A 14,361-nucleotide genomic window follows, 5' to 3' on the forward strand; every position below is an offset into this window, starting at 1 on the left:
AGAAATTTCTGGAAAAATGTAATTGATTGCATACAAAGGATGCTGGATGTGCAAAATATACCATATACATGTGCCAGGTCTTTTTACTGAATGAGTTGTCAGATCCAAATATAGTTTAAAAAAAAGATTTTTTGGAGTAACCTTCTCAGTTGGCAGGAGATGGGCAGTATTACACTCCAAGCATAAGGAAACACCACCTATTAAACAATATTGGGCAAACGGGCGTGAAGCATGTGTACCAGGCAAATACATATGTGAGAGTCAAAATCTCCAAGAATAATCTTGCACAAGCTAGGGGACTGACTGGATAATTTAATAGATCTTCTTCATCTAGGGCCTGATTTTTGGGCCTGACCTTTTCACTAACATCAGTGTGATTTGGATCAGGCTCTTAAATTCTACACATGTATTTCCTTCCAATGCTCCAATGTTATTTCCAATAGACCCTTTGAGAGAAATTTCCTCCCAACCTCCAAAATCTGGCCATCAGTTTAACTTCCTGCATATGACCAAGAATAACTGGGTTAAGAAAATGATCCCACTTTTACACAAAAGATACGGTTAGTGACCAAGTAATTTTTTCTTGTTGAATTTTAGTATGATTATGGATACGATTATGTCACAGTAAAATTAGGCAAAATTCACAGAGCTGTTATGGTAAAAATGTATAAAATCAGGGTATGGTCACGGCAACAAAAATTGCGTAACAATTTAACAAAGTATTTACACAAAACAAACAAGGTTAATGCAATAGTTTTCATTTCCTTGTCAAAGTAAACTATTTTGAAATTATATATGCATATTGTGCAATCATTTTTCAAACAAAAATAATGAAAAAGCTATATAACAAAAATAACATTCTTTTTAGTAAAGTCCCTTGTACAAACTGTTGCAATTTTGGTATAAGAAGTTATTTTTTATGTGGTCTCTATTGACGCCAAGCACATTTTTAATAAGATAGGGAGCATTTGGCATCAACATTGTTGACTGGTACAGCTAAGTATCACAGGGCAACTACTGACAGAGCTGGGAATCTGGCCATCATGCTTCTTTAGAACTGGAAAACATCCTCTTTCCTCAATTCTTGAACTGCTCCACAGTAAGCCCAGTACTCTAAGTGCTGCAATTTTGTCTTCAAACAATGGTATATTTTCAAATACTGTGCTTTCACAAATATCAAGGTGTTTTGCTTGATTTGGCTCAAATACACGGCATGCACAAAGAAAGTGGCAGCAGACTGGCGAAAGTGGGAGGCTGAGTCAGTGTCCATGGATGACCATTTTTTTTTGAGCTTTCCTGTTTTTGCTGTTGGGTGTTGGCAAGATTCAGAGCAGCTCTCTGCCCACAATGCAGGGTCACACAATTTTTGACTTCATGAGCATGAACTGTGAGCTCTTCATAAGCTGTAAGTATGTTCATGATTTGGGGGTGTAAACTCTTTTAGAGCCTGGAGTTCTTCAATAAATGCTGTGGATTGGCAAAGAATCTCTTGAAAACTTGAACTACTGCTACAACCATTCTCTTCTGTAAAAAAAATATGAAACATAATTCTCAGTGTGCTCAATGTGATAAAGAGATGCATTGAACCGGCTGTTCCATGTGGTTATTATGGGGATTGGTAAGATGGAAGGCCTTTTAGCTATTTCCATTAGAAACATGTTGAACCAGGTTTTTTTGGGCAGGGCAGGCAGTGAAAGCATGTTTCAAAGCCACAACTACACTGTAATTCATTTACTTGCAACAATATCTTCCTTCTCAGATTGCCCACAAGGTTAAACAAATGTGCCATGCATGTAAGATATACAGCATTTAAAAACATAGGTTTCAAATCTCAATCCCAAGCTTTCCCCATGTAGGTGGCATTATCAGTCACAAACTCAGTGATGGAATCAAACGGTATTGTAGATTTTTCAACAATTTCCTGTATTGCTTTGCTGACTGTTTTTAAATCAACTGCTTCCAAAACTTCACACTGTAACAAAAAAACATCCAGCTTGTGTTCACCTGCTTGTGAAGTGCCTGCATTATCACTTCTTGTGTGAATGGGATGGCAAGAATGTTAAGCACATACCTGTCTTCAGCATTGGTAGTTTCATCTGCCACAATGCTAATTCCTTCACAGTACTGCAACTTTTCCTTTAAATTCTTCAATATGTCAGTCAAACATTTTGGGGAAGTAAAACTTTTTAAGTTGATCTGCACTTGGTATAACACCTACCTTGCTCTCTAAAAACCTCACAGTTTTGGATTGTCGAGGGTATTCAGGGGTATATTTGCTGCAGAGAAGGCTTCTGTTAATTTGAATACTACATTTCTCCTGTAAAGCTGCTCTTCCGTCTTGGTATTAAACAGCTGTCTTCTTTTTTAAAAATTCTATCTTCATCCATTTTTAATGCCTCTCATTTGCACGTATGAGTTGCACTTCCAATATACTTATCACAACCAGCCTTTCTCGTAAAATCAACAGATACATTGCATGACGTACAAAGCAACTTTCCTCCACTTTCATGGAATGTTTTAGAGTACTGCTCTGGTTGCTGCTTAGAGCTTAATTTTGCTACTTTGCTAATTGTTTTGTTTGCTGTTGTTCTCCTAGTCTAATTTCAAATTAATCGCTGTAACTCCTCCTTTTACAAGATGCATGACTCTTACTTGTGAAATTCAATGAAGTCCACATGATGTTACATTCTTAGTTACTGTTGCTGGAAGACTGCACTCACCACCGCTCACTTTGTTTACAGTCAAACAAATGTTGGTGAGTTTATTGTTTCTTTTTTTTTTTTTTTTTACATATACTTCTAGTTCTTACAAATAAACAAATTAAAAAAACGGTTTTACAGGGATGGAATGGTGCATTTTAAGGCATTCTCACGACGTCAAACTGAAACAAATGGCAAAATTCACGGATTCTATTCATTGTAACATAATCGTATCCACAAGTATGGTTAATTCTTCTATTTTTGGGGCCAGAGACTAAATGCTGAAACAAGCTACTCCATGTTTTAAAGCTTTTTTTGTTTTAAGGTTTAAAGCACTGTCTACCAAGTTAAATTAAACATATAACCATGATGGAAAGCAGGCAGTCGCACAGAAGAGGTAAATGATTGAGAAATATCTGTAGGTGGAGGGGACTGAAAGTGGAAGTTGACAATATTACAAAAGATATTTAAATCATTGATTTGTAAAGAGATACATGAAGAAGCTTACACAACTGCATTGACTCCTCTGCAATAGCGCTCCCACATGCTTCGAAACCTTGGCTGTCCCCCAATGTCCCATACCTGGAGGGAAAAAAAGGCTTCCTATGTTATTCTGAATATACCGTTAGTATGAACAGAGATTTAGAAATTAAAACATAAGTCTTAAATTAAATTGTAATGCCTATAAAGATGAAGTCATTCAATCCCATTAACAATGTTAAGTTATGTGTGGGGGTAAGGAGACCAGAAGAAAGAATGCATTAGTCATTAGATATGAAGGACAGACAGTAAAAAGTTGGGGGGAAGAGAATGAGTGAGTGTAATGATGGACTAATCTGGCTAACTCTTATCTCAATAGCTTTCACATTTGATCATTGAAGATGCTTTTAAAGATATGAGATCAAGATAATCAGAACAAGAAAGAAAACAGTAGTCAATTGCAAAGTTGGAGAACCACTCAGTGATGAGACATGACTAATTAGTTCACCACATGAAAAGATGAAATATAGATACATTCTACTTAAAGAATTTTCAACCTATTAAACAATCACTCAGGCCCCATCCTGCAAACACTTATGCACATGCTTAACCGTAAGAATGTGAGTAGCCCCACTGACTTCAATGGAAGCAGAGGCTACTGGAGTTCTTTGAGATGTTCTTTCAGATGGTGTCACCTCTTCCTCAACTGTCAGTACTTGCTCCTCAAAGGAGTACCCTTGAGGAGGGGAGAATAGGGCATGGTCTTGGACAATGGCTGTCCCTCCTGATGGATCCTCTTGCATGTGTGTGCCCTGTAGTACTGATCTCCAAACAAGGCAAGGATTCCAAAAGGCCCACTGAGGTGAGGCAAAGGCAAAAGGTGGAGGAACATAAGGGTGTTCCTGCCAAGGATGTTGTAGAGTGATTCGTTGACTAGTTTCTGGGAGCTCTTCTTCAAGATACATCTCAGGTGAGGGGGTCTCAATGAGAATCTAGTGGTACTTCTGAGTCCAAAGAAGTAACCTTCTCTGTTTCTAGTTGTGGGAGGGAGGCCAATCGTGTTGGTACCAGCACACATGCTGGCATCAGAACGTGCAACAGCACCAGCAGAAGATTCCTTTTGGTATCTGTCAGGAGAGGGGAGTCAGAGGTCTATAGCTGTGGAGAAAAGACCTATTACAGGTCTGCTAAAGTTTGAAACCTGGGGTTTGGGGCACATGCTGTTTAAAAAAAAAGGAAGAGAAGGCCTCAGACAAAGGGAGAGAGGTTGAGGGTGGGGCAGATAAGACGTGTGTGTGGGGGAGAACGTCCTGACTGCAGGAAGAAATAAGGGGGAGCGGGCAAAATGCACACCGGGTGTCATGGGGAAATAAAATAAACACAATAAGAAATAATGAATAAAAGATAAAGCAGATTAGCTAACTTGAAAGGCTAACTAATGGACACCACAGAGATCCAGCTCAGGCCACGGGCGGCTGAGAAGGAACTGGAGTGGCGGTGGGTCTGCTCTCCCCTATATGCCCTCAGATAAGGGCACGTGGATATGCAAGGTGCAGGTGTGGACCATGTGGACACTGCTACAAAAGAAATGTCTGATCAGACACACAGGCATGCACCTGAAGTGCAGAACCCACAGGGACAACTACTCAAAAAACAATTATTCATGCATTTGTAGAACTGAGATTTTAATTTCCTGCCTAAAACCCATTTATTCTGGTTTTGTTTATATAGTGGTGAATTTCACCCATGAGAATAGACCCAAACGTTCATAATCATTAGCTAAAATTGCATCTAAGATAAAGTATCACTGTAAGGATTTAAAATGTATGGTTACATATAGGGAAGTTGTAGCTACGTTGAAGTAGATGTTATGTTACATGGCAGTAGATGTTATGTTACAAGTCACCCAACTATTAAAATAGTGATGACTTCTGAAAAATAAAACCAAGAGAATGTATTTGTTTTCAAGCCAGGCACAGAGAGAGGTGATTATTTCTTAAACCTATTTAGTTACCAAAATGATAAGATCTGAACCAGAACTAGGAGGAATATGTATTACGACTCAGTTTGGATTTATAAAGAACATATAGAGCAGAAAAGGTTTACACCTTTTACATTTTCTCAATAATTTTTTTCAAGTTTATTCTCTTTCCCAAATCCACCTATGTTGGAGGCTGCTAAGGACTGCAGACTCACATGGAAGAGTTAGACTTAAATAGATCCCTGGAACTAAGTCTTTTCCAACTGGCATGAACCTTACTTTTTATTCCATAGTCCATAAATCATATTCATGTATTGATCTCTGTATCATTTCCAACACTTTAGGCTCATATTTTGGATAAAAATACTTCCCAATTCACAATTAAATAATTCCTGGATTGATATCTTACTCCCTCTGGCAACACATTAATATATCACATGAAGTAGACTGCTTTTGATCCCCAACTAAGAATGTACACTTTAAGGACAGCAAAATGACCATTTGTATGCCACCTGCGTATCAATTATGACTCTCCCTGACCTTTTTGGGGATGTTTCAGAAAGACTTAATAAAAATCAACCATTTATTTATAAAGCATAAAAAGGGATGACTACATAGTGCAATATTGCAAACCTCACACCAATGCCAATATCACACTAGGTGATGAGGACCTTGAAAAACCAGTTACCATATGGTGCACATCCGTTTGAGTGGGGAGAAAAAACAAGTTATTTTCCTGATGGATCAGAAGAAAAAGGAGGAAGGGGGAGACAGAGTGTTAAGAAAAGACTTCAGAAAACTACGATTCATTACTCTTGGAAACAGAAAGGTCTACAGGATGGTGTAGCTTGGAGTAAAAATGAGAATCTGAGATACAAAGATATCAGTTCCACCCTGTCCAGTGATATAGTATACCTAATCTAGGCGATATTTCTTCAGCTATATGAGCATTAGTCTAATCAGCAGAATCATCCTGAAACACTGGAAAGACAAGTTATCTCCAACTGATTATGAATCAGTTCTCTCAATAAACCTGTTGGCAATCCATTAGAGAATGGCATACAGGATGCAAAATGGTATGAATGTATTTGATAGGATTTGGAAACCATTTACTCTATAACTGGAGACACTGAAATTATCTCTAATAGGGAAAGAAAACAGACAAAACTGATTAACTAGAAAAATGTGTAGTGTATGAACTGCCATCTGTACCTCTTTACCTTTATTTATCCAAATAAAAATGATTAGGTAACTACTGTTCATACTAGTACCATCCTTCTTATGCTTATTTGTTGTTTTACAGAGCCCACAACTGTGGTAGGTACTCCGTAGAAAACACAGTCCTCTGCCGCAAACAGTTCACAATCCAAATGACAGAAGTGACAGACAAATGAGGATATAACATACACCAGGAAGAGGAAAGACATGGGTTAAAGATACATGCTTAGATGGTGACTCATTTAAGACATGCATTCGACTTGGTCATAGAAATGTATTCTTGTGCATGCCCTTTATGCTGAGTACATAACTCATTTTTGCATCACAGTATTTCGTGTATAGGGCAGTGGTCCCTAATATTTTTCTGTCATGCCTCCCCTTACCTATAATGGAATCTGTCCGCGTCTCTCTCCCTCTGCACCACCATAGCTGCAGTTGGGAGTGGGGCTGGAGTTGTGGTCAGGAGCTGGGGCCATGGTTGGGAGCGGGGCCGCGGTTGGAGGCTAGGGCCCAGGAGCCAAGGCTGGGGCCGGGGCCTGAGCTGCAGCTAGAGCAGATCTGGTGACAATGTGGGGCTGGGTGGCGCTCCTGCAAGGCCTCCTCCCCGAACATTCCTCCGTGCCCCCCTAGGAGGATGTACCCCACAGTTCGGGGACCACTGATATAGGGAAAAACATGTATATTGGGTATATACTGGTAAAGGAGGGAAGCTATGACTGAATAGCACAAGATACAACTCGCTATAAAAAAATCAAGATTTAGATCAGGGGTTCTCAAACTTTTTTTTTTTCTGCGCCCCTCCCACCCCATGCCATAAAAACTCCCTGGCCCACCTATGCCACAATAACTGGTTTTCTGCATATAAAAGCCAGGGCCGGTGTTAGGGGGTAGCAAGCAGGGAAATTGCCTAGGGCCCATGCCACAGGGGCTCCCGCGAAGCTACGTTGCTCAGGTTTCAGCCCCAGGTGGTGGGGCTTCAGCTTTCTGCCCTGGGCCCCAGTGAGTCTAATGCTGGTCCTGCTCGGATGCCCCCCTGAAACCTGCTTGAGGCCCCTTAGGGGGCCCCAGACCCCTGGTTGAGAACCACTGGTCTAGGTGGTATTAAATGTAGATTAGACTTTAAATTGTTACTGCAGTCTTCTTTGGTCCCTCGTGATTAGAATGGCCACATTTTATAGGCAATTTTATCCCAAGTTGACCAGCACATCTGAAGAACTGGAAAATGCCCTGCATATGCCCAAAATGAATAATACTCCTGGGGGAATTCTGCACCAAAAAATTAAAAAGTCTGGGCACAATATTTTCAAATTCTGCATATTTTATTTGTCAAAATAACACAATATAATCGCACCAATTTCAATGATTTTTGGTCATTTATTTCAAAATACCTGTCAGCAAGTATGTCTGTAACAATGCAGATATCAAAAAAGATTCAGAAAATGATTTTTGAAAAATAGATTCCTTACTAGGCATATTAATACAGAACTCTGAGTAATGATTCATTTAAACTACAATAGAGAACCATATTTCCCACATCCCCCAGAAGCAGTGCAATGGCTGGGGAGAGTCGGGGCAACAGAAGCGCTAAGGAAGAGGGAAATAATTGCTGGGAAGGAGCCTAGGTGTGAACTTGGGAGGGTTGTTGAGTATGGATGGGAAAAGTATAGAACAGGTTTTTTGGGGGGCTGGAGAGGGATTGTTAGGGAGCTTTCCCCATGCAGACCCTGACTGACCCCTAGTCTCTCCCATTCAGTCAAGCACATGCATCTCTTCACCCCCATTCAGACACCCACTCCACCCACTCCCCATGTGGCCCTTCAGCTCCTGCCCCAGTCTGTCCTCCCCCACTAGCCCTTATGAGCCCATCTGACCTCCCAGCAGCCCAACACGGCCTACAGGCGCTGTGAAGAAGGTTCTGCAGGCTCTCTCTTCCCTAGCTGGCTGGGAACAGCTGTTGTGTTCTATTGCCACTGTGCCCTCTGGTGGGCAAAATGTGGAACTGCAGCAACTTTTCAGCAGAAGCTTTTTTCTGCGCAAAAATTAAAAATATGCATGGCTCATTAATTATGCACAGGTGCAGTGGTGCAGAATCCCCCCAGGAGTAGAATAAGGAAGAAGATTCTTTGCTAGGTGGATGCATTGCTAAAGAGGCTATTTAAATCATATTAAGCAGATGGTGTTCAGACTAAATCTCAGATCATATTCCCATAGAATTTTATAAATAAAATGTTTTATTCATTCCTGTCAGTTTCTGTGGAGTAATAATTCTTAGCATATACGAAGTGTTTCATATTCTCAGCGGGCTGTCCAGTACAAACACTAGTTAATGTTTTAATTAGCAAGTTAGGGTAATTAGTATGCTTTAGATTCACCATTCCTTTTAGTGTCCTTACACTGATTGGTTAAATCAAATTCTTCAAAAACAGGAATCCCTCTTGTCCAATTTCCATACTTTATCTGGGCATAAAACTCTCTCTTAAAATTGCAGCTATCAGACTGCGTAACAGGTTTAAGGGGCAAATCTTTCCCTTTTGTGCACAGGAAAGTTTTAGCAAGGGAGCAGGGATGCAGTTGGAGGCATGCTTAAGAGTTTGGAAAGCTGTAGGTGGATTAGGGACTCAATGCACTGGTTGGTTTTCGATAAGTGTTTATTGTGGAAAGATTTGACAGGTAATGGAAAGTTGCAGGAGGAGAAAGGATAGTTTTGTCTTATGCTGTTCTTTCAATGTCTGCCTCCATGCAATCACCACATTTATTTCTACTCAGAAGGTTATCTTTGCAACCAGACAAGATTTTTTTTTAAACTGTTTTCAGAAGAAAAAACTTTAAATCTTGTAGAAATAGAGATGGGAACCAAACTCACAGGGAGAGACTAAATCCTTGGACAATGCAGAGATTAAACAGATTTCTAGGGTGCTGCTCACAGGGCAACATACACCAGCAATTTCTGACAACATTATACTGTACACTGACAAGTAGGGAGGAATAAGGCGCTTCTACAGAGGTCCTAGGCACACCTATAATATTTAATGCCAATTCCCAAAGTCACAATATAGAGGCAGTAATTATCAGTAACTGTTCATCTAGCACAGTGAGGAAATAGCACATCAGGAAATACTCAATTTCACTGACAAGGAAATGGGAAAACACACTTCAATTAAAGTAGCAAAGTAGGGTATCTAACAAAAGATGCCTTCTTTTAGTACTAGCCAAATTAGCTGCTGTGGAAGATACACTCCCTTGCTCAATGCAAATGATGGGCTAGATGTACTTCTTAATGGTCTATCATCTCACCTTTTGCAGTGTAGATTCTTTTTATGACTAGCTCTGTATACACTGAAAAAAAAAATTCACATGACTACATTTCCACCAGGCAATACATCAGAGAACACTACGTTCTTTGAAATAATTCCTGGCCCTTTGAAGAACCCTGCTGTCAGTTTCTGTAGGTGGATGAAGCCCTACTTGTATGACATTTTTCCAGTTAGGTAACAAGATAAGCAATATTGTGTTACCTCTGAGAGAAACAAGAGTAATTTTCCCAGACACACACTTTATGCAGTATATTTTTAAATTTAATCACGATACTCTTCTCTAATGATCAAATGGAAACATATTTAGGGCCTGAGCCTCAAAACTGCTAAGCATACAAAGCTCCTGAAAGAAAGACCAGGAGTACAATAACAGAAAGGGGTATTACTCAGTGGCAGTGCAGATCTAAGTGCATTATCTTTGACATGTATGGTAGCCAGAAAAAGGGCATGATGCCAGAATTTTCAAAAACTGGACTTCTCAGAAGGGACAAAAGGAAACTCTATTCCCATTGAACAAAATTGACATTAATGGTGCCTCAACCCACACTGATTTTGGGGGACAACACATATCCACTTTTGCCATGGCTCATGAAACTGCTCCTAGATTATACAAACCCAGTGAGAGGCTGATTCAGTTAATAAAATAAAAATGTCAGAAGTGCCAAAAGTTTGTTTTAAAAAAAAAAAAAAAATCTGAAGAACCATCTCAAAATGTAATTTTGAATTAACATTTTATTTAGAAGTGTTGATTTGGACATTTAAAACATTTAATTTTAACTCGAACAAAAATCTGCTGCATTTTCATTTAAAAAAAAATGTTCAGTTTAAAAGGAATCTATCCATCCTCCCCCCTTCTCCTGCCCCCTCTTCCACCCCCCCACCCCCGCAAGTTTGGCCACCAAACCAAAAAATCTGTTATTCGCTCAGCTTTATTTGGGAGACTGAAAGCAGGAAAGAAAGGGCTGTTGGCTTAGAGAAATGGGTCAGTAATTAATGTATGATTATTAAGTTGTCTGATGATCTTTGAATAACGTCTATTAAAGCAAAGATGAGGTTTTTATTATTAAACAACAGTGCAATGGCACCAGGACTCACAGCACTCTATACTCCATGGGAACAAGAAATGTTGCAGCAGTAGTTAAGAGTCAGAGAAGGCGGGCTGGCAATGGCAGCTTGAGCTCTCCTGGGCAGTTCACACCTAGAGCCCTGCACAGATACAAATGTATATCCGTGGATGTGGATATAAATTGGTATCCACGGAGCTGCGGGGCTCTCCCAGGAACCGCAGCGGCGAAAGGAGCAGAACATGGGGCTGCTGCTCCCAGGAGCCAACGCCCCATGCCAGCAGCTCCTCTGGCACAGCTGTACTGCCTCTAGCCCCATCCCTGCCCCTTCCATGCAGCTGTCTGCATCTCCCATCTGAGGGCACGGACTCCGCTTGAACACAAGAACATGACCAGGGACAGCTGCCAGTGAGTCTGGTGCCCGCCCCAGTGGGCAGTGCTGGAGGCGGTTCAGCTGCACTGGAGGAGCTGCCAACACAGGTTGCTGGCTCCGGGGAGCAGCAGCCCCACATTCGGTTCCTTTCACTGCTGCAGTTCCCAGAGAAGCCTGGCGGTTCCGTGGATACCGATTTATATCCGAGGATATCCGCATCCACGGGTATAAATTTCTATCCACGCAGGGCTTTCTTCACAACTTTTTCAACATGTCCATAGTTGCTTCCCCCATTCAGGTCTGGGATCTACAGAGTAGTTCTCCTGCTCCTGCTCTGGGGTTGAAGCCAGGATTCACTTACTCTCTGTCACCCCCATCCATACCCTAGTTCAGCAGGGCAAAGAGGCTTGAGACAGTTGAAACTGAACCTCCACCCAATTCATCTCTGAAATCCATCCCCTCCAATAGTTCTATTCTCAGTCTTTAGTCCAGTGGTTCTCAACCAGGTGTACATGTACCTCTGGGGGTACACAGAGGTCTTTCAGGGGGTACATCAACTCATCTAGATATTTGCCTAGTTTTGCAACAAGCTATATAAAAAGCACTAGCAAGGTCAGTACAAACTAAAATTTCATGCAATGACTTGTTTATACGGCTCTATATACTATACACTCAAATGTAAATACATAATTATATAGTAAAACTCAGAAAGTAAGCAATTTTTCAGTAATAGTGTGCTGTGGCACTTTGTATTTTTATGTCTGATTTTGTAAGCAAGTAGTTTTTAAGTGAGGTGATACTTGGGGGTACACAAGACAAATCAAACTCCTGAAAGGGGTACAGTAGTCTCAAAAGGTTGAGAGCCACTGCTTTAGTCTATTCTGTGCCCCCAGCTTCATCAATTACATTCTCTCCCTGAATCCCATATTTCTCTGTCCCATCCCCCCCAAGACCAAACACTACATTCTGATGGCCCAAGTCCTAGCTGTTCATCCACAAAATTCCTCATTACCTAGGATAGGAATCAGGAAGGGGGGGGGGGGGGGGGGGCTTCTGGTCACCCTGTCTCTCCTTCTCAAATTCCTCCTTTTCTTTGTCTCACTCTATTCCATCCACACACTTCTATCTAGTCCAGTACTGACTACCCCAAGCTGAAAAATCATGAGATTACAAAACAAATAATTTTTGAGCTACACTCCCATTGCCTTTTGGTCGGTTTTCTGAACTCTTGGAGGAAGGGGGGGGGGGGGGGAGAGATATGTGCGCACATTTCACATTTGGGAGGACCTACTCACTTTTACTCCTAATTGATAGGTGGGACACTTCAACACCTTTCCCTGATTCCCCCACCATGCACTGTTCTGTGGGTTCTTCATCCATGCCCTGCTCCCTATAGGCCCCTCCATCCAGTGGGCATTATTCAGTCTCATGCTCTCCACTTCTGCTGGACACAGCCCCAGCCTTGCGCCTCCCCCATCACCAGATGTTGGCCTTGTCCCAGCACCTTCTCTCCCCTCAATCCCTGGCACACACTGCTCAGTTCCTCCTCCCAAAACACTGTCCCTGCCCAGCTCCCTCTCCACTCTCAATTGCTGCCGCTGCCCGGCCCATTCCACGCTGAAGCTCCGTTGCATCAAAGGAACTGGCTCCCCACAGGATGTAAAGGTGGGAAGCACACATACCTAGGATCACTTCCTTCTCCCACCCCTCTGTTCCAGTCAGGGCTGGATTATGACATGCTGAGGCCCTAAACTATGTCAAGTGTAAGAGGCCCCACACCATAAAAAAAAATGGAATTTATTATTTTCACAGAAAGGACATTAAATAGATAAACATGAAAACTTTATATTTGCATATATACAAAGGCTAAGTTGTAAAAATAGAATAATAATCTTCATTTTCAGCAGCCCTCTGTAACATCATGACAGAAATAAATTTTAGACAAATTCTTTGAACTAATTGCATATGTAAGTAAAGTTAGAAGTAAATAATACAATATACAAAAATACAAAATAAAATAATACAATTTACTAGATGAGTTCTCAGGAAATTTTTCTTCTCCGTTGGGGCATTTAAATTGTGGAATTCCTTGTCTGAATACTCAATTAGACTCAGAGGATATAAGATGGCAAAATTAATCAAACATTTTTTCATTTATTCATATGAAAAGAAGGATAACCCACTAGCTTAAAGCTCAACTATTAGTTATACTGATATGAATTACACCCAGGTAATAAGCAAACCATCAGAAAATTGCATGTGGGTTGTATTTTTTCCAATACATTGATTTGTTTTATTTTTATAGAAGGTTATGCTGAATTACCTAAGATTGGTACTACAATTAGTAGTAGAAAGTTTTTATTGAAACAAGTAACAACTTTAATTTTATATTATAAATATTGAGATTTATATATCTATCTCAACAACAAGTAATATTTTTATTAATATATATTATATATGCCAAAAACCTGTGTTATTTTATCAGGATATTTCTGTGAAAATTAGTGCTATTTTGTCTATGTTCTCACAGGAAAACAAGAGAGGATTTTTTTTTTTTTTTTTTTTTTTTTTTTAACACCATGAATAAGGAAAATCATCCTTCTTTTCATATGAATAAATGAAAAAATGTTTGATTAATTTTGTTAGGGAAATACAAAGTTTATCCAGACTATATATAAAAGTTACAAATGTTTATTCCGATTTAATTTTCGCTACGAAACAATGAATTGTTGGGATTTTTCTTTTGCCATACTATAAAAATACAATTAATTATGCATATGATATGTGATCTGTAGACTCATAGGACTGGAAGGGACCTTGAGAGGTCATCTAGTCCAGTCCCCTGCCTCATGGCAGGACTAAGTAAAAATCTCCAATGAGGGAGATTCCACAACTTCCCTAGGCTATTTATTCCACTGCTTAACCATCCTAAAAGTTAGGAAGTTTTTCCTAACGTCCAACCTGAACTAAGGATAGGACAAGAAGCAGTGGGCTTAAATTGCAGAAAGGGAGGTTAAGAAAAACAATTCTTCTCCCTCCTCCTTGTAACAACCTTTTACATAATTGAAAACTGTTATGTCCCCCTTCGGTCTTCTCTTTTACAGACTAAACAAACCCAATGTTTTCAATCTTCCCTCATAGGTCATGTTTTCTAGACCTTTAATCATTTTTGTTGCTCTTCTCTGGACTTTCTCCAATTTGTCCACATCCTTCCGCAAATGTGGCCCCCAGA

At 40.3% G+C, this 14,361-nt stretch overlaps 1 protein-coding gene across 2 annotated transcripts in view; it reads right to left on the reverse strand.

The window, feature by feature from the left end:
* LOC128834325 (ADP-ribosylation factor-like protein 8B) overlaps positions 1-14,361 on the reverse strand; it is a 35,084-nt gene that overhangs the window by 8,022 nt on the left and 12,701 nt on the right. For both annotated transcript variants that reach the window (XM_054022950.1, XM_054022940.1), the window contains exon 3: positions 3,208-3,281. In XM_054022950.1, the coding sequence (XP_053878925.1) occupies positions 3,208-3,281 (74 nt within the window). The remainder of the gene's footprint in view (positions 1-3,207; positions 3,282-14,361) is intronic.

The sequence above is a fragment of the Malaclemys terrapin genome, chromosome 1 (assembly GCF_027887155.1).
Source record: "Malaclemys terrapin pileata isolate rMalTer1 chromosome 1, rMalTer1.hap1, whole genome shotgun sequence".
Lineage (NCBI taxonomy): Eukaryota > Metazoa > Chordata > Testudines > Emydidae > Malaclemys > Malaclemys terrapin.